This window comes from Amblyomma americanum, chromosome 1, assembly GCF_052857255.1.
Source record: "Amblyomma americanum isolate KBUSLIRL-KWMA chromosome 1, ASM5285725v1, whole genome shotgun sequence".
Classification (NCBI taxonomy): Eukaryota; Metazoa; Arthropoda; class Arachnida; order Ixodida; family Ixodidae; genus Amblyomma; species Amblyomma americanum.
In genome coordinates, this window is record NC_135497.1 from 344,745,602 (window position 1) to 344,766,682 (window position 21,081).

At 44.2% G+C, this 21,081-nt stretch overlaps 1 protein-coding gene across 1 annotated transcript; it reads left to right on the forward strand.

Moving 5' to 3' along the window:
* The first annotated feature begins 1,644 nt into the window (after positions 1-1,644).
* Positions 1,645-4,183, forward strand: LOC144099997 (uncharacterized). Its single transcript, XM_077633049.1, has 2 exons — positions 1,645-2,083; positions 3,837-4,183. The coding sequence occupies exons 1-2, from the start codon at positions 1,771-1,773 to the stop codon at positions 4,031-4,033; spliced, it is 510 nt and encodes a 169-aa protein (XP_077489175.1). The 5' UTR covers positions 1,645-1,770; the 3' UTR covers positions 4,034-4,183.
* Positions 4,184-21,081: the final 16,898 nt, after the last annotated feature.

Here is a 21,081-nt window from a genome sequence, read left to right on the forward strand (position 1 = left end):
CCTTGTCGGGTGCGCAGCTTTCGCTCCACTCCCAACAAGTTGTGACGCAGCGCAAAGCTAACAGCGCAGCGAAAGTGCGCGGCTGACGAACACAAGAGTCCAAACGCTGGGGAAAAGCCATGACCCGTTGATCAGCCTAATCGTCCAATGCAATTTTTCGCGTCTTACACGATACGCGGCTTTTTTGAAGCCACCTGCGTCGACGAGAAGATTGGTCATGTCGAGAGGGGGCTCGAGCAGACTTTGGTCTGAGTTTTCATCAAGTTTTGCGCTGAGCATTTCTCGAATATCAGAGCGAAAGCTCTATACCACCCGTTCAAAGCTGAAGGTCACATGGCTATGCAATTTGACCTTCAAACCAGGAGGAGCGGAGGCTTGGATATGACGTCATGCCACGTGACTTGCCACGCCTCGGCACAGCTGCGCGCGTTGAGCCGACCGCGCTCGCTCGCCTCGCAACTGTCGAATCACGTGACTCGCTGCACCTCGCCACAGCTGAGTATGCGGAGCCGATGGCACTCTCGCAACTGCCGGAATTCGCGTGACGTGCTGTTCGCTACATAAGAGCGTCTGGCGTGTACTTACATTCACACGGAGCCATGGATGAGCAGCCTGAGAGAACTAGTGCTTCGACGATGTATTGTCGCCATCCAAGCCAAACCACTGATATGCAATAAATTTAATCGAAGCCAAACTATATCAAACCATGCCTAACAGAGCTTTCGCTGAAGGTTCGGTAAGCCGGGATGAACCACAGCTATTTTTTTTCCTTTTTTGCGATGACGATTGCGGCCGCAAGGCCTGTGCAAAATGTCAAAACCTGGTCAGGGTATTTTAAACTGTTGCACTTTCTTACGAATGCTTCCTTGGGCACACATCCATTCGAGCATTCTGTCTTTTATTCGTGGAATAAATTTTCCCTTTTGCTCATGGAAATGAGAGCGAAAACTTCCTAAAAGTTAACCATGAGCTCTCCCAGCCTAACCCTCAGAATGAATGTACTGGCGACAGACGAACTATAATGTGTTTTGACATCCTATGCACCCCGAATAAACTGGAACAACTTGACGTACTCCTGTGTCGTAAACTGTTCTCAAGATCGCGAATGAGCAGCAAAACAACTTCAGGAATGCATGGGCGAGCGATGAATTTTCGTGAGAAAAGATAGGCGACTCTGGCTACGATATCGCAGTGCAATGAACTCGGATTCCTCTTTGTTTCCATCCACTCCCTCGTGGGCTGCCTCATCCAGAAGGTCCGCGGGCCACTTCGTTTTCATCGTAGGCATGGAATAATGATCCCGCCCATAAGGTCGAACAACTTTTTCTTCTTCTTCTCCTCAAGTAATCCCCTTCTTTCCCCCTCCTCCTTGTTTTCTTTTCGGAAAAAACCACCAACATCGTTTTTTTCTTCCTTGTATCCACAGTTGCTCGATTAAGGTGCAGACCGCGAGGCGACTTGTAATCATATTTTGGAGGACAAAAAGCTGGCCGAATTTTTAACCTAATGTCGGTTTCACTTTTTTATTCTAGCCTCTCTTTCAGCTTTCTCAGGCGTGCGCTGAATTTTAACAGTCGCTAATTCTCAATACACTGCAAATCAAGCGAATCACACTTCTCGCCAAGAAGAGAAAACGAAGCCGATTAAAACGAATTCGCGCGTGGCCATCGGTCCATGTAGGATTGATCATCCAGGTCTCCGGCGCTTTCCGAACACTGCGTCAGAGGTGAAGCCGCTCTTTCAAGAACCTGCTCTGCCCGTTCTTCAAGGATGTGTCATCCGAACAGCTACTCGGAGGATGATTGCCGCGCAGGCGCTTCGCAAACCTGCAGGCGCAAAGCTTCCACCAACCCCCATGCAACGTCTTCGCTTTCTGACCGGGCATTGGTCGCCCACCCCGTCCCGGAGGTCGAGCGTATCCTTGTCCAGCTCTTACGTCGCGGCAGTCAACGCTCAGCACAGGCAGCCAATGGGGATCGCCAGCCCCAAGTTCTGCTCCGAGGACCACCGATGACGCGACAAGCTGTCTACCCAAGCACCCTGCAAAGCGCAACTGTCAATCATCCTCCGCGCGAACACCACGGTGAGTTCATCATGAACAGCCGTATTCTGGAATCTTGGCACACACTCGCAGAGCATTGTGCTTTGAATACGGCGCGAATCGCTGTTCAGCGCAAGCGTGTCCATTGAGCGAGCCTCACCACGTAAAGAAGCCGCACACTAAATGTTTATTATATGCATACCAAATACGGAAAAGTGACGGCGCCCCTATACCGACGCCTTACGCGCGGAGGCGAAGGCAGAGTTATGGACCAAAGTTTACACGATGCGGATTCGTCGAAAATAATTTAACCTTGTGGTGCCTCGCTACCAAGTCAGTTGGTATTTATTTCACCGCATGCAGCACGCCTGTTCCTTCATGATTGCATGCCTTTCATTGACCTTCGTTGCCTGACTACGGAGAAACATTTTTTCCCACAAACCCATATTCACCAAACTTTTGCCCCAGACTGTACGTGGATAGCCTTACATTTCTTGAGCATGGTTATTTGTCCTACTAAGCAAGGCTATTAACGAGCTTTCTCTAAAAATACAGTCTAAGTTGAGGATGAACCCAGGCCTGCAGGTCAGTCCCTCCTGAGGGCAACCTAAGCCAGGCCGATTTCAGTACGAGCATCCAAATTGCTTCCTGACGCTTGCAAGCGACATCGAAGCACGTCCATTAATGGAACTGCATATTCGCTGATGGGTTGTCCCGGAAGAGTGTACAGGTCGAAGCAACACGAAGGGTAACACTTCATTAGCGTATGACCAAGCATCTCTCTCAAAGTTTGAGCCTGTACACTTTAATGTTTTTCGGATTCGTTTTCTTCCAAACGCATAACCAATGCAATCATTTTATAAGTTCGAAGCGTTTCCAAGCGTTTCCATTGGTACTACTTGCACCAGTACAGCGGCTATCACCCGCTCAGATAAACCACACGTGATGACGGCGCGCTGGGCTTAGCAAATGGAAGTCCGACGTGGTGCCTATTGAGTAGGCCTTGCTCCCATACGTCGAGGATCAAGCCGCCAACAGCAAGATGAAAATCCCTGTTGGGCAGTGAGGTGTATAACATCCGGGTAGGGCTATTCGCTCTCTGAATCACCCCGGGCGCAGTTCGGACGCCGGACAACAGGCAAGCTTCTCTTATGGTAGAAATGGGCTCACCTCCATTTGTGCAACGTCAAATCTGGTCCACCGCCACTCGCCGAGCGCCTCGTCCCAGACTTCCGTTAACGGAAAATTCGTCTCTCCTGGCAGGGAAAAAGTATAATTGCTTTTTAGAAAACTAGTCCCTCCCAGCAGACTAACTAGCCACATTTCGCAGGCAGTAATTCGTTGTAAACGTAGCGTAGATGTAGTCCTGTAACTCAATGGAGCAGACAGCACACGAAGAGATGAACACGTATATCTTTCTATAATAACGGAGTAATTACTCACTGGCATCCACCCAAGTGCAGCCATGCGGCTACAAAGAAACTATACAGCGTCCACAGAAACTTCGTTGTGAAGGAAAACTTCGTCCTGGTGCCGGATTCGAACCGCGGTCCAGGACTAACTTTTCTTTAACCACGGAGTTTCTGTGGAAGCTGTATAGCTTTCTTTTTTGGCCGCATGGTTGCACTTCAATGTATGTAAATAATTACTCCGTTAGTACAAATCTACTCCATCTTAGGGAACTCCCCTGAACATTTCACCCTACACCCTTCAAGTGGTTCACGTGGCCTGTGTTGAGCGTGCATCAAGACCGGATTCATTTATTCAATCTCATTCATTCCTTTCGCATCTCCAGCCAAGATGCTCTTCGAAGACTCCAAGCCTGGCACCCAGCAGGCTAAGGTTGCCGCGGTGGAGAGGAAGAAGGATGTCACGCCGGATCCTGGCTATGAGGCAGCTGGGACAAAGCTGGGGGCGGCCAAGCCTGCAGCTAAGAAGTGCAGTGTGCAGCAGCCAGGTGCGAAGGTCGAGGGTGACTGCGGCGGGCCCTAAAGCAAACGGAGCTGCTGAGCCTCCGGCTGAAAGCAAAGGTGCCACCCCAAGAAATGCCCACAAGTGTTGTGGTTTCTGTCGCTTTTTTTTCTGCAAGTTGGTCTTTTAATTTACAGGTATACCGGCCACATTTTATGCAGTAAATGCAACTTCAAGAATGCCGTCTGTCGTCTGTTTTCTTCACCCGTGTACGTTTGCGCTAACGCTATGCATTCTCTAAATGTAATAATTTCTACGTCACGAACTGGTTCTCCAGCTCGTTATCCTCTCGTAGGATGGGCTTCTTAAACCCATACAGTGACTGCTTTTATCATCCCTATGCTCATGCCTTCTATTATTAATCCCCGGTATTATAGCAAACAAAACGCCCGATCCGGCAATACTACAACCGCTAGAAACTTCCTCGAAGTGTAAGATTTTTTTTTCGGGGCGATAGGCTCAGAGTAGAGATTTTTAGAGGCATTGCACGCGGCTCTTCATTCGCTCTTTTAGAGCGATAGCTCTGCTCCTATCATGACCCCTCCGGGGTTTCAGCGAATTTCACGTACGCCGCGCGCGCCGGAGAGCAGTACGGTAGCGTACAGTGTTCTAGAAGGGGGCAGTGGGCTCACTGTCGTATCCCTGTGCCGCTCCGCCACGGCGCACTCAGCGTCGACTTCCCGCATGCCCGCCAGGGGCGCTGACGCATGTTTCACCTGAAAAACTTCTCTTGCCTCGTGTTGCGGTTGCGGTGGTGCGCTCGGTACAGCTCGGTTGGTTCGGCGTTGTCGGCGCTCGACTGCAAATACCGCCGGCGTTTTATGCGTGGCAATATCTCTCTGTGCCTGTGCTGTGCACTCTAAAAAAAAGAGGTGTAAAAATTGGGCAACAAAGGGGTAACTTCAAATTTTACCCCTTCTCGGCAGGCATGGCATAACTTTGCACCCTTCAAATACCTGCTGCGAGACGTTTAGTCTGTTTCGTGAAAGTTGCACCTTTTTGATCCCTTTTTGTCAGTGTTGAGAACTGTGTTTCGTTTTTTATGCCAAATATGGCAGAAAAAATGCTTCCTGGGATTTCTCCTAGAGGGCGCTTTGGGTTTAGTGACTGAAATGTTGGAGGCGAAAGCAATACTGAGGCATTGTTTGCACTTGCGCAGTGTCTCCATGTTAGCGGGTTCTTTTTACTGAAAAGCGCAGTTTTCTTTCTTCTTAAGAAGTAAACTTTGAAGCACGGGAGTTCTAGTTGATCAAAAAGACATCTTTTATCTATGTTGTAGTTAGAGCAAGATGTCTTATAACAAGAAAAAGCTTTGTATAGAAGCTTTGCTGTTTTTTATCCTCCGAGAATTGCTGATCATAACTTACCACTCTAGGTGTAATTTTCCCTTTAGCTACAAAACTGAAAACAATGACAATGACGAATCTTTTTTTTATGGTGCAATGCTCAAAAAGGCACCCAGAAGAAATACATGTATGTGATGTCAGGATTGATTTCCGCACCTTCGTTTTTTAAACTTGCATGGATCAAGGTTTTTGTAATTCTTCATTTCTCAAATACGAGGTAGCACATTGTTTTACTTATAGATTTAAGAAGGTGCCGTGACCAACGTTGTTTGTAAATCACGTCTGATGAGGGCAGTTGCATGAATGCGTCCTTGAAGCAAGTTGTTCTTTAGCGGTGAGCACCCTCAGCGATGTAAAGCTGGACCCTCGGGGTAGTACGCGGGACACGTTTTTACTCCGACGAAAGCGCGCGCGGCACGGCGACGTCACGCTGGCCACAGCGAGACCCTCTACACTCCAACGGCGTTTGACCGCCGACGCGTTCGGCGGGTTCGGCGCACCTCGACCACACCAGCGTCAACTTGGAGTGTATTTCGATTTCGCTCCGAGCGCGTCAGTCTCCGCCGGCCCGGCCAGACCGGTTCCGCCTCTCGTCGAGGTGGCATTTTCCCGTTTTCCAAAAATGATGGGAACCGTCTAGAGTTCAGGTTTGCACAGATTAAGGTGAATACCCCTCTTCATTTCTGAAAAGTTACAATGGAGGGCGACTGACTCATCTCTCTTCACACTACCCCGGTTCTGGGTAGAGTAGGAAGTGAAAACCAGTCTGTGAACGAGGGTTTCTGTCGGAAAGCAACTTCTTTTAAGTCAGTTTTTCTGGAATTTTGAAAGTTGAAACCGAAAATTCTTCTTCACGTGAATACAGCCTTTTAATTTCCTGCTCTGCAACAGAGGGAATGTGAGTCAATCGCCACCCATTTTATTCTTTTTTCAAAAGAAGAGAGAGGGACGGCCCTTAATCTCAGTGAACCTGGAGCCCCACAGGTTACCACCAACTTTCGAAATCGAGTGTAAAGGGTGGTTCACATGCAAGCGATTCGGCGAATAGAGCGAACAGCAGCGCGGCGCTACGAATCGTTTCGCGAGCTTTCGGTTCACATTCGTCGCCACTGCGCGTTTTCCACCGCTGCAGTGGCTAGAATTCCAGCCACAGCACACTTACAGTGAACTAGAAGTTTAACTGTTGTACAACCGCTGCGAAAAACAATGTTGCTAGCAAAAGATATGCGCTTGCAACCGGTTTTGGTGCCCTGCAAACACAAAAAATCGTAATATATCAGCACAATTTTATTGTTTATTTTCGTTGTTTATTTGAATAAATATAAATCTTTCGTTTTAAGCATTCAACACCACTTTATATATTTCTTTTTTTTAAGCAGCACAAACACTGGCCTATGCGCATGCTTTCTTGCACGTTGCCTTTACTGGTCACGTGGAAACGCCGAGCCGTCAATGGTTGAGATGCGGTGCTGCCGCGTCGCCGCTGCGAAAATTTCTAACTTGCCCGAACCTCGCCGCTCCAGCCGCTGGAGCTTCCTTCGCCACTTGAGAGAGGGTGTATGCGCCGCGGCGGCGGGATTCGCGAGCGGTTCGCTTACATGTGAAAAGAGCAGTCGCCGATGGGCACTCTGTTGCACCGTTGTACCTGTTTCGACCTGCTCCTCGCGTTCATAGCCATGCTTTGCACACAAAAGAAGAGAGAGCAAGTATTTATTGTGGATAAAGTAGATACTAGTGCTGGTACAGGAACGGAACATGTCGCCCTATAGAGTCAGTGGAAATTTTGGATTCACTGGAATATTTGGCTACTCATTCTGTCCTTTCAACAACTCCCCTCTCATACAGATAAAAAAGCCTCTTCCCTCTTCCTTTTCGAACAAGAATGCGGAAATGTGAACAAGGGTTTTCGTTTGAAATATATGTGCTATATTTCAGAGGGTTACTATAAATTCTGCAAGTTGTCAACTGACCACTTGCGGATACCAGTAAATCTTTTCCGGAAAGCTTGTTTTCCAACTAAAAGGTCTCGAACCCAAACGACACACATTCTTCTTGAGAAGTAAAACTCCGGATGGTCGCGCGCTGTCTGCGGCAGAGGCTAGGCAGGGAGAGGAAAATGCCTTCGTCGCCGTTCCGCGGTGTGTGGGTTGTTCATTGTTCGGGCTACAGGTGCAGAGGGGTGAATGGAGGAAGTTAGAGCGCCGGAAGTTAAAGCGCAGGCGCGATGAATTTTAGCGCCAGGTACAAAAAGCAGTCCAGCCAGCAATATGGCGATACGTGGAAACGTGTATAGCAAGAAGGAAAAGAGAAAGAAGGGCTTTAGGAGGAGAGAAAAATTATGAATGAGAAGTGCACCCTTGCATGCTTCTGAAAAACACCTCTCTTATTGCCAACATGCTGACTTGAAATGTCCTTGGAATGCAGCCCTTTTGAAATTTACTGGTTTTATGAAAGCTCACCTACCGAAGTTTTCCCACTGTACTCCTTTCTGGGGGTAACATACGAGTTAGTACCTGCTTACTGGCTTTGTCCTGTGTCTCGCTGCATGATTCATTAGCTTCCAGCTCCAACATCCGTAGTATTCTTCAGAATATAGTTTTCACCAACGTCCTAGAGGCCGCCACCTCTAGGGCTAGATTACGGCAGTGAAAGGCAATACGTTTTCCGTAATCCGCTTATCGCCAACCTTTTTCCGCGTATGCAGAGGAAGGTAGCCTGTGCGACCAAAAATGACTCCCTTGATGTCACGGTTTCTTAGAAAAAATAAAATGAGGCTCTTTTTTCACATGTAATTAACTGCTTTTCATTTTATTAACTCCTGCATTCTTGCAACGATTATTTCTACTAATATTGAGGCATATTTTCTTGCTTTTCATAATCTCGTCCAAGCTGATTTCAGTGGACACCACTCTACAAGGAACTACAAATCGAGAGCGTCCCCAACACATTGAGTCGCTGTTCAAGAGTATCAAAACGTAGTTCAACAAAGCTGGCCGTCGTTGCAGAAACTGCTTTCTTTTTATAAGAGTGGTGAACACGAATTAATAGTAGATCGACGCGACGCAATTTTTTTCGTTGCTGTCCATCCCGTTTGCGAGATGACTTCAGAGCGATGGATTCGGATAAGGGCAGGAGATAGAGTTCAATCGTGACATTGAGTAGCCTCCGATTTGCTGAGGACATAACTCAGGGTCTAGGGAAGAATGGGCCATGGTGTAACGCCAGTATAAGCACTGAGCACAGAAGGTTCGGAGCAAAACTAGATGAGAATAAAAGTTATTATCAACTGGCCGCGAATCGGAAAAAACTTGCACGGAAGCAGGTCCGGACCACAGGCATGGAATCGCTAGGAGAATATGAATGAGCGAGATGGAGAGCACCGACAGGCACTCTTAGGTTATGTCCAGACCTGAAACAAATCTTGCCACACATCGATCAAAAATTTCAACGTTAACGAAAAGGCTTCAAATTGAAATGTGGAAAACAAAGATGTTCATTTGAGTGTTTTAAATAACGCGTAAATCTGGACACCTTTACCAGACATACAGTATCCGCTATGCATACTTTCAGGTTCTGCACAATGGCACGCAGCTTCTTAGAACAGCCACGCATTTTTTTAGCACAGCTGCGTCAAACCTTCACTCTGAGAACGCTTTGTGGTTCGTCACGCGTAACATTGGTGCACTCTTCTGAAGCAAGGCAGCCGGAATTGAGACGGGCTCCTTAGGCACCATTATATCACGTTCAAACACGCACGGACAGTTTCCAGTATTGGCAGTGTTATTACGCGCAAGCCCGTGGGTGCGTTTTTTAACTGCATAAAATTTCGGGCTGATGTCTTTGTATTTAAAACAGCGTTTTAAACACCAGTTCTCGATTCCCCACATGCATTTTCCCAGCTGAAGCACAAGCCATGAAATAACATGGAATCAATTTTAACCCAGCAGCACCTCTCCCAACTTCGGCACACGAAGCCAGCTTCCAGGCGCCCTCTGCAATATGCTGGGCGATAACTAATTTCACATAAAAATAAATCGGAAACCTTTTTCAGCAACGATGAGCCAGACCGTCACGTAGTACTATTTTAAATGATATATTTCAGGGTACTTAAAAATGATGAGCACTTTTCTACACGTATTTTTATTACGCAGCTATATAGCATAATGTCCGAAAATGGCAATATTTGGGCCATTTCCCTGGCGCTGCTATCTTTATTGGCCGGAGCACGCTGTGAACATCGTAGGTTAATGGTGCAAAGTTGAAGCTGTTAAAAGCGCAGATTGGTAGTTTTCGCGTGGTGGAGCGTTAAAAGCCAGTTCCGTCCGTGGCTTTGTGGCGCCAGTAAATTCCGGAAGTATACCTTGGATATCGTTTCGTCGAATCACATATATATCATAGAATTCGGATATCGAACCGAACTTCATTTACTGAAACGATAGCAACTACACCAAATAAATCTATTTGCTACTTTTGTCACAAAACACAGAACGGTGGCAGATAGCCTAAGCCATGTTAGATTATTCAAGCTTATGGCAGGCTAATATGCGAAACGAAGTAAACTGAAAAACTAACTTAAGTTAGACTCGAGCTAGCTAGCTTCCACGCAGTTTCACTCGCCCACGTGATCAGTGCATATAAGCGTTGCGTTATTTGCTTTAGAACCTCGGGCCCCCTATGGCTCTGCAATTGAACTGCAGTTGTTGTAATTGCATTTAACCTGTGTTTCTCGTTTTCTGGTCCATGTTCCTTTTGTGGATGTTCAGTCGGGGACAAAAGTCTGGAGATCACATGCTCCTCAAACGAAGCCAATAGCTCTGCTATTAGCCGGCGGCTGGAGACCACACTATCAAAATTTTGTTCTTTCATCTCCACAAAAAATAAGTGCGGTCTCCAGCCGCTTGCTAATAATAGAACTATAGGCTTCGTTTCAGGAACACGTGGTCTCCAGACTTTTGTCCCCGGCTGTATGTTCTGTACATATGTGTTTCGAGGGCGGGGGGGGGGGGGGGGGGGGGGGGGGGGCGGAGTATGCATGCGTTTTGTAATAAGAATAAAATTGTCGATTAAATTTTGTTACACTGTAATTCCTCATATGACATCGAGCCGGCGCTTTCCTAGAAGTAGTACCGAGCCACCAGTGTCGCTCAATTATTCAAAAACAACATAAGCAGCGCACCGTTGCACAGAGGCAAAGTTTGAAGCAAAGAAAGGTAGGAGTCGGAGGAAGAGTGATTAATTAATAGAGGAAGTAAGCCCATCGCAGCGGCGAAGCGCTAGGACCGAAATGGCCCGCTTTCAGCACCGAGATGAAGAGAATTATGGAGACGGCGATTTTCAGAAGAAAACGGAAATACAAAATGAGCGATAGAAGCTCTAGGAAGCAGTAATGGGAGCCCTGCTGTTCGTGATTATTTTGTTGTGCTCATTAAAAAAATTATTGTGGGCTATTTTCGTGACGCATGTCATTTTCACATTTGGCTACATTTCGGCTACTTTTTCTCTCTCTTTGGCGTTTAGTGCTAGGACCCATTTGACAGCTCTGCTTGAGGCGCATCCACATGCTTAGCCGCGTGCGCCTCGGGCTGAAAATTCTCTCGGGACTATGCCACCGCCTGTGTCGCAATACAAACGCGGACTCCCTATTCTTGCCCTGTGGGTGTTGCGCAACGGAAGTGCAACCTTTTCTTTCGGAGCAACCTCGAAGCAAGTATTTTGGTTTGAAGGGGGCTTGCAAGCAAGTGTTTTTTTCTTTTTCAGGCAAACACACAGCACACGCACACTGACCCTTAACACCACAATCCCCCCCCCCCCCCCCCGCAAAAAAAAAAAAGACCGGAGCTGCTTGAGTCTCTTCGAAACACGTAAGCATGGTTTAGCCAGCCACGTGGTTTGAGTAAAGCTGCGTTTACCTGAAAAATACAATTCAGCCGAAACATGTGAAGAAAACAAGTCGTGACTCGTTTATACGACCCGACCCCCGTTGATATGGACGACTCGAATTAGGGACAATGTAAAAAAGCTAGCCGTGGCGGCAAAAAAATTTCGACATCTGACGCGAAGGCAGCCAAGGGCCTGTGCTCAGTTGCTGGCGGATTTTACTAAATCACACACACAAAATAAGTAGGCATATTTGGCGCCGTTCCTTTCTACCCTCGTGCAAAGACTGCGGGGAGGGAGCACCGATGTGCCGACATGGCCTTGAAAACAACCCGGCATGCCGGCCCGAACCGCGTTCCCTTCTCCTCTCTTTTTCTTTCGCCACGTGCGCGCGGACAGCTGCGGGCACTGCTAGAAAAAAAAGGAAGAAAATAAAAATTTTTCTCGTCACGTGACCGAAGAAGCTGGATTTTGGCGGCATTGGAAGCCGAAGCCGAAGGCAATCTTTGCCGGCGGCATGGCCTGCATGGCCGCGATAGCCGCGGTACGTTAGGATGTTGGGAACAATTCGGCGTTTGCACGGACGTTTGTCTGCTGCCTGTAGCTGCTTCGAGTCCTATCGTGTCTTTTTCCACTGTTCCCTCTGTGGCGAACGAGTTCAGTTCAGGATGCTTGCTACGAAGACGGATTTGGGTTGCAACGACTTGGCGTGTGTGACTTCGTGAGGCCACCAGCGAGGGCGGATCGAGCACGCGAGAAAAGTGGAGAGTTGCTTCCATCTTGACTGCGTCGATACATGTAAGTCATCAAGCAGTGCATGCACAAGCGTAGGAAGTGGGCTTGTTGACATGAGTTCGTCTTGAAAACAGCGCTTAAGATGGACAACACGAGCGCCTCCGTCTTTCTCGTCCCGTTTAGCAAGGCGGTCGAAATTCCCGGAGGCCTTCACTACGGCGTCTCTCATAGCCTGAGTCGCTTTGGGACGTTAAACCCCCATAAACCATGAAATGCGTATATATACAGACAATGAAAGACTTATCCAGACAAGAAAAGTTATCTGGAAGGCACGTGGGAGGTCACATAACTCAATTCCCTCTCGGATAATGTATATATGTACGCCTTTTGTTCTTCAATAAAAACCAGTGAATAGTCAGCGCTTGTTTGTGGCTGTCTTTCGTCTCGTGCCCCGTTCTTGTTGTGCTGCGAGCAAAAATGAATATTTCTCGTCCCGTCTTTCCCGCAGTTATCAAGACGAAGCTGGGTATTTTCCACGCAAGATCAAACTGCCTAAATATTTCATATTTTAAGTTTTCTTGATTCAGTAGGCGAACAGTGAATTTCGTTTTGTGAAAGTGCTAATATTTCAGAAGAAAAAAATTATAAACGATGCCGTGGCAGAGGCAGCGTTTTCAAGCACAGCTCATTTTTGCAATATTGTTATGACGTAAAAATCTAGATGTGAAAGCCATGGTGGATATATTTCTCGTGCTAAATTTACAGGTGAGAAGGAATATGTCAGGCTTATTTCCGCATTTTTGAGGAAGTTGTTTGCTGGAAAATATTTCGAAAACGAGACTATTTTCAGGAATTTTTCTCGGCACAAATATTAAGCACGTTTCCTTCAAATTTGTACAATAGATAAACATTGAGGTGCTAAAAGGGTGTCCCGGCTTTCATTGTTATATAATATAGGGAAGTGCAAGAAATATTGCCCTAAATTTGGCATTTCTAAACATAATAGTGTTTTGAAAAATATTAAAACTCTGGAAACAATTCTCGAGAAGGGGGTGAAAAAAATGTATGAAAGGACATGTTGCATTATTTTGTTTCCAACAATGTTATCCTAGCTCAATCTTGTATTTTTTCTAGCGTCAGCAGGAGCGCCTAAATAAGGGGACGGAAGCTGCAAACACGCCCTCCGCTGCTCTAAATTTTCTCCAGATCCCAACACTGAGACCTTTTCCATCAAGAGAGAGCATACCTAATACTTTTTGAGGACAGACACTGATCTGTGATCTAAGAAGGATTCGGTAGTGCCGTTATGGCCGGGTGCAGGTAACAACTTGGAGTGCAGCCCATAGGAATGCATCTAAAGAAAAGTTTTGTATGTAATTCTATTGCTGCACAGTGCACCTATGAAGCTGTGTGTGTCCCCAGGCCCTCGCTTTGTAATTTGACTGCAGGCATACTGTGGCTAATTTTCTAATTCGAGTTTGATTTAAAAATACATTTTGGTTTCTTTTTTAGCCGCTGTTAATCTATTTGGATTGGCTATGCTGGTATATCCTTGATTGGTGATAGCTATGCTGCAGTAGGCATTCGTTCAACTTATGTACAACTTTCTTTAAGCTTTTGCTTATCATAGAGCCTCCAAAATGCCTATGGTAAAAGCTATGGTACAGAATGTGGATTTGTAAAGCACCTCTGGCAAGCACATATTGGGATGTTTTTTTAAAAAAAAACATTGACTTTGATATAATGCTGTTTACTTCCGCGTTTATTTCTACTGTTTAGTTGGCTTTTTTAATGAAAGACAACCTTATAGGGCAAAATGGCATTTTTCTGGGCCAGTTGGTATGAATCCATGATTTGGGCCAGCATGAACTTTGGGACACAAACGAAGAGAGACACATGGAACACGGAACACACTGCTGACTAACAACTTTAATGAAAAGGCGCGGAACACGCGGAAATATATACAGTGGTAAAGGTGGAGAGAAGGATGGAGAGAAGGCAAAGGGCATGGCGAAAGAAGGTTGCACCAAAAGCAAATGTAACAAATCCTTAGAACAAAAGACGAAACAGCCGTTACCGGGAAAGCGAAATCACTGAGCCCCCCACAATCTTAGGCCGCGTTGCAAAACTGTGCGCACGTGATGAGAACCAAAGCATGATCGAGAATCAGTTCTCAGAGTAGTCACAGAATAAGATCTAGGCCACAACAAAGACAGTGAAAGAGCAAAAGCCGCGTCATAAAAACAAAACACGAAACAACTGAAAGAATATATGAAAGAAAACCCGCAAGAATTCACGCCAAAACAAAGCTAGAAGTTTAACATGAAGATGGACATGAGGCTGCGAAATCATGAAAGCTCCTTCGCCTACAGGTGAGACGAGGGTTGAAAAAAACAAACAACATGTCCATCTTCAAGTTAAACTTCTAGCTTTGTTTTGGCGTGAATTCTTGCGGGTTTTTCATTCATATATTCTTTCAGTTGTTTCGTGTTTTGTTTTTATGACGCGGCTTTTGCTCTTTCACTGTCTTTGTTGTGGCCTAGATCTTATCCTGTGACTACTCTGAGAACTGATTCTCGATCATGCTTTGGTTCTCATCACGTGCGCACAGTTTTGCAACGCGGCCTAAGATTGTGGGGGGCTCAGTGATTTCGCTTTCCCGGTAACGGCTGTTTCGTCTTTTGTTCTAAGGATTTGTTACATTTGCTTTTGGTGCAACCTTCTTTCGCCATGCCCTTTGCCTTCTCTCCATCCTTCTCTCCACCTTTACCACTGTATATATTTCCGCGTGTTCCGCGCCTTTTCATTAAAGTTGTTAGTCAGCAGTGTGTTCCGTGTTCCATGTGTCTCTCTTCGTTTGTGTCCCAAAGTTCATGCTGGCCCAAATCATGGAACCTTATAGGGGCACTGTGCTGTCAGAAAATTACATTGAGAACTTTTGTTTACCTGCACACAGCGATAGCAGTGCTACTGAATTCTGTTTGTTACAGATCGGTGTCAATCCACGAAAAGTATTAGGTATGCTCTCTCTTGATGGAAAAGGTATGTCTTGGGATATGGGGAAAATTTAGAGCAGCGAAGAGCGTTTGCTGCTTCCGTCCCCATCGTTTAAGCTATCTGGGTGATGCTCAAAAAACTACAATTTTAAGCTTGGATAACATTGTTGGAAACAAAATAATGCAACACGTTCTTTCATACACTTTTTTTCGTTCTAGAGGCTTGTTTTATGAGTTCTAAGAAAAATTAGAGAAAGGGTGTTTTTTCCTTTGATTTTTGAAAAACACTACTATATTCAAAAATGCCAGATTTACGGCAATACTTCTTGCACTGCCCAATTTTATGTAACAATGAAAGCTGGTGTACTTTTTTTAGCACCTCAATGGTTATTAATTGTGGAAATTGGAAATATACGTGTTATATATTTGTGGAGAAAAAAAAGAAAATAACGTCGTTTCAGACTTGTGTCGTTTTCGAAATTTTTCCAGCAAGCGACATCTTCCTCAAAATAGCGGAAATAAGCCCACATATTCCTTCTCACGTGCACATTTAGCACAAATATTATACACATCATTCTTTCATATCTAGATACTTACGTCATAGCAAATTAGCGAAATAGAGCTCTGCGTGAAAATGCTGCCTCTGCCTTGATATCGTTTATAACTTTTTTCTCTCAAATATTAGCATTTTCACAACACAAAATTCACATTTGGCCTACTGAATAATGTGCGCATAATAAGTAAAATAATTGAGAAAATTAAAAACGAAATATTTAGGCAGTTTGATCTCATGGAATCACCCAGCTGTCAGAAGCGATAAGATGTGCGTCTATAAAGTTATAAATATATGACCCTTACAGCGCAGATATTAAGCATCGACCGTACTTGCTGCCATAACCTGGAACCGAGAAAGCGTGAGTACTGCCTCTCATGTTTATTTGCCATCATGTACACTTGCAATCAGCCATGTTTTTTGTGAAGTTAAAAGTTTGTTCTTTGTTTTGTACGGTTAGTTTTACTACCGGAAACATTTTTCTTTTATTTGAACCTTATGGTTTATGCTTCTTGGGGCTTGATGTTCCAAAGTGACTCGGGCTATGAGGGACACCGTAGTGGAAGGCTCTGGAAATTTCGACCACCTCGGGTTCTTTAACGTGCACGGACATCACACAGTACACGCACACACCACTCAGCACTGAGTGCATATATATTTTTAGAAGTCTGTAAAACTAAATTCTGAACACTGCATATTAAAATTTATGCCTGATTATGCACAGTCTGTCTTTCCAAATGTGGGGCATTAGGCAAATTTAGCACCTTTTGCAGCTAAAGTAGTGCTAGCATCACTCCTCCCCACGCGGCAATTATTTGTTGTGTGTGATGTCTCAGCATGTAGTAAAAACATTCATTAGCGTAAAAGCATCTAAGTAATCATCGAGGGTAAATCTAACTGCTTTCGCTTAATTGTCGAATCAGATGTCTGATGGTACCATAATTTTCCACATGCAGTTCAATTTAAATACAGTGCTCTACACGTGGTACGTCCAAGAAATCAGGGAAATAAAGAAAGGGCTGAATAAAAGTGCACTAAGCAGTGTTTAACACTGGCAAAATTTAAGCTATGCATCTTCACGACTTTGGGTGCTAGCGTGGCTTATGCTTTTCGTAAAAAAATACAAGCGTGCTGTGGCATTAAATGCTGCAACCCCAGCTTCAACTTGCTCGCAGTGTTCTTGGCATCCAGGCTCTATCTGCTACTCTCTATTAATGTGGCCCAGGATATGATGTACACTGTTAGAACGCATTTTCAACAGGCGGAAGCATTCATTAAAGACTATTGCCTATCTGTGCTCTGTGATGCCTAGTGGGCTCAGCTGCCACGCTGTAGTATGAAAGAGAGCAGCAGCGCTTCTGGTGGCTTTCCAGAGCATAACGGGCTGCCGGAAAGGTAGATGTGCCCTCCCGGTCGAGCCACTGTAATATATTCTAGTTCACTATAATAATATCATTCTAACTGTTACAATGCTGCCTGTGAAATAAAATGCTGTGACTTCCTAGACAGTACTTCTGTGCAGTAAATTTATATGAGCAGGCCAGTTTGCATTAAATTGTTACATATTTATGGTGATAAAAAGATGGTATGCATTTTTCAGAGGATGACCTACATCATCGTGTTCATATTTAATGCAGGTCGCAAGCAGCTGGTTTTGCTGCTTGCCCTACAAGCAGTGCCACTGCCACCACTGGTCCAGGCCCTGCCCTTTTTTGCGCTTTGAAAAGCTGGGATTTCTTCAGTGAGTGCATCATTTGGAACTTTCTTACAGATTTCTGAACTTGTTAAATGTCATTAACACATTCAACACTTTGCTTTCGAAATGAGCAATGTTCAGATGTTAGTATGTGAAGACTTCTGCTTGCCGATTTATTGTAGAAGATGCCTTTGTGAAATGCTCATTGGACTACACAGCCCAGCAGTCCTTCCCTTTGGTCAGAGTGACTGAAAAATTATTGTTACTGTTGTTGCTATGTCAGCAGAATATGCATTAGAGCACAGGCTTGCGTTGCCAGCTTGAAACAGCTGATGGAAAGTTTGCAGTAGCAGTACCAGTTACTTATTCCCTGTAATTTTTTTCGGTCCTGTAATGTACTCCCATAATACTGTGGTCTGATGGAGTATATGAACTCATAGCAGTGTGAACTAATATTCTGCACATAGAGACTAAAAACAGTTTCTGTTCTGTCATTCACAGTTTATGAATATTGGATCCTTCTGCTTTTTATGCCTTTGTCATTGTGAAAATGTTCACTTAAGCATTATAGGGACACTTACAATGGATTGAAGTTTACGTGTATCAAAGTGTATGTAATTCTAAACACAACGAGACCACTCTCACCAAAAGTGAAGCTTTTGTAAACTAGCGATCACCAAACAACAAAATACAAGTGTTACCATGGCCAGCCGGGTTAGCAACTGCACGTGTCTACGGTTAATTTTTGGCAGGGATAGCAGAGGCTTTGCTACACTGTTATTCACTTGAGAATGGTCGCATACAGTCTTTGAGTGTGTATGTCAGAAACCTGAATCGACTATTTGGATCACGAGTTTGAGTTAAGCATTAGGAAATATCAAAATTCAATTACCTCAGTCCTAAATTGGTTCTGGCTGCCATACAAACATTAATGTGCCAAGAAATAGCCAGAGAGTGTACCAAGAACACTAATTAGATTCTAATTAGTATGACTTCGTAGAAGTGAGATTTATGAACCGTCATTGCACTCCAAGTGCCCTACCATCTCCAGTTTGTTGATGAAAATTCATTCAAGCTGGTCCCAGCATGCGTTATCTAAGCTAAAATAATTTTGCCAAAAAACGTTTGAGAGGTGATGTCAGTTTGAACATTTCTGAAAGGCGTGAAACCAGGCACTGCTCAATAATGATGAAAAATCCAAATTTTTAGAAAACACTGCACAAATTTTCTAATGACATTTGCACATATTCTGGTTTTTTATGATTCAGATCGTGTATATTTGGGCGGTATAAGTAATTTTAAGTTTAAATAAATTGAAAAATTTTACTATTTCGACATTTTAAAAAAATATCAACTTCCTCTCAGAATCGAGTGCTTGCCTACCTAGATTTATATTACCAATAAAAAATGTTACAGCTGATGAAACTGAATGCGTAGAAGTGAATTAAAATACTGAAGTTGCAGAAAAGTGTGTTTCGGAACATAAGTAAAAACTTTTCTTATTTCACTCTGAGGTGTTCCAAGTCAAAATACAGACGATGGCGGGTTTAGTAGAGCAATTTATTGGCTTTCATTTCGTAAGTTTTAATCGAGGTGGTTTTTGTTCAAAGCGAGAAAAAAATTTTTTAAAATCGAGCTCTCGTGCTGCAAGTTGTGCATCTCTTAACGCTTCATCGAGTAACACAGCACCTCTCATGACTCATTTATGGCCACATAACCACTTTCGTTTACCTTCACTCACTGTAGTGCATGTTTACGGCTGGAGCAAAGGCCGGTATCGCATGACATTCGGCGGGTGGTATGCGATAAGCGAGTTTATTTTCGCTTTTGAAGTTCATACGAACCCGCTATGGCATAAGGCATTTTTCGTGATAAAAAGATGGTATGCATTTTTCAGAGGATGACTTACATCATCATGCTCTTATTTAATGCAGGTTGCCAGCAGTTGGTTTTGCTGCTCGCCCTACAAGCAGTGCCACTGCCACCACTGGTCCAGGCCCTGCCCTTTTTTGCGCTTTGAAAAGCTGCAAAAGCTGGAATTTCTTCAGTGAGTGCATCATTTAGAACTTTCTTACAGATTTCTGAACATGTAAGATGTCATTAACACATTCAACAGTGTGCTTTTGAAATGAGCAATGTTCAGATGTTTGTATGTGAAGACTTGTGCTTGCACATTTATTGTAGAAGATGCCTCTGTGAAATGCTCATTGGACTACACAACTCAGCCCTCCTGCTTCCCTTTGGTCAGAGTGACTGAAAAACTTGTTTCTGTTGTCGCTGTGTCAGCAGAATAAGCATTAGAGCATGGTCTTGCATTACCAGCTTGTAACTGCTGATGGAAAGTTCGCAGTAGCAGTATCAGTTACTTATTCCCTGTAATTTTTTCGGTACTGTAATGTACACCCATAATACTGTGGTCTGATGGAGGATATGAACTCATAGCAGTGTGAACAAATTTCTGCACATAGAGACTAAAAACTGTTTGTGTTCTGTCATTCATGGTTTATGAATATTGGATTCAGCAGCTTTTTATGCCTTTGTGATTGTGAAAATGTTCACTTAAGCATTATAGGGACACTTACAATGGACTGAAGTTTACCTGTATCAAGTCTCTGTAATTCTAAACACAATGAGACCACTCTCACCAAAAGTGAAGTTTTTGTATACTAGCGATGACCAAACAACAAAATACAAGTGTTACTATGGCCAGCTGGGTTAGCAACTGCACGTGTCTACAGTTAATTTTTGGCAGGGATAGCAGAGGCTTTGCTACACTGTTATTCACTTGAGAATGGTGGCATACAGTCTTTTAGTGTGTATGTCAGAAGCTTGAATCGACTATTTGGATCACGAGTTTGAATAAAGCATTAGGAAATATCAAAATTCAATTACCTCAGTCCTAAATTGGTTCTGGCTGCCATACAAACATTAATGTGCCAAGAAAGAGCCAGAGAGTGTACCAAGAACACTAATTAGATTCTAATTAGCATAACTTGGTAGAAGTGAGATTTATGAATCGTCATTGCACTCCAAGTGCCCCACATATTGCGCTCTACCATCTCCAGTTTTTTGATGAAAATTCATTCAAGCTGGTCCCAGCATGCGTTATCTAAGCTAAAATAATTTTGCCAAAAAAAGTTTGAGAGGTGATGTCAGTTTGAACATTTCTGAAAGGCGTGAAACCAGGCACTGCTCAATAATGATGAAAAATCCAAATTTTTAGAAAACACTGCACAAATTTTCTAATGACATTTGCACATATTCTGGTTTTTGTTATGATTCAGATCGTGTATTTTTGTACGGTATAAGTAGTTTTAAGTTTAAATAAAATATAAAATTTACTATTTTGACATTTAAAAAATATCAACTTCCTCTCAGAATGGCCTTCTTGCCTACCTAGATTTCTATTACTAATAAAAGTTGTTACAGCTGATGAAACTGAATGCGTCGAAGTGAATTAAAGTACTAAAGTTGGAGAAAAGTGTTTCAGAACATAAGTAAACACTTTTTTTATTTCACCTTGAGGTGGTCGAAGTCAAAATACAGACGATGGCAGGCTTAGTAGAACAATTTATTGGCTTTCATTTCGGAAGTTTTAATTGAGGTGGTTTTTGTTCAAAGCGAGAAAAAGATTTTTAAAGTCGAGCTCTCGTGCTGCAAGTTGCGTCATCTCTTAACGCTTCATCGAGTAACACAGCACCTGTCATGACTCATTTATGGCCACATAACCACTTCAGTTTACCCTCACTCACTGTAGTGCATGTTTAGGGCTGGAGCAAAAGCAGGTATCGCATGACATTCGGCGGGTGGTATACAATATGCCAGTTTTTTTTCGCTTTTGAAGTTCGAACGAACCCGCTATGGCA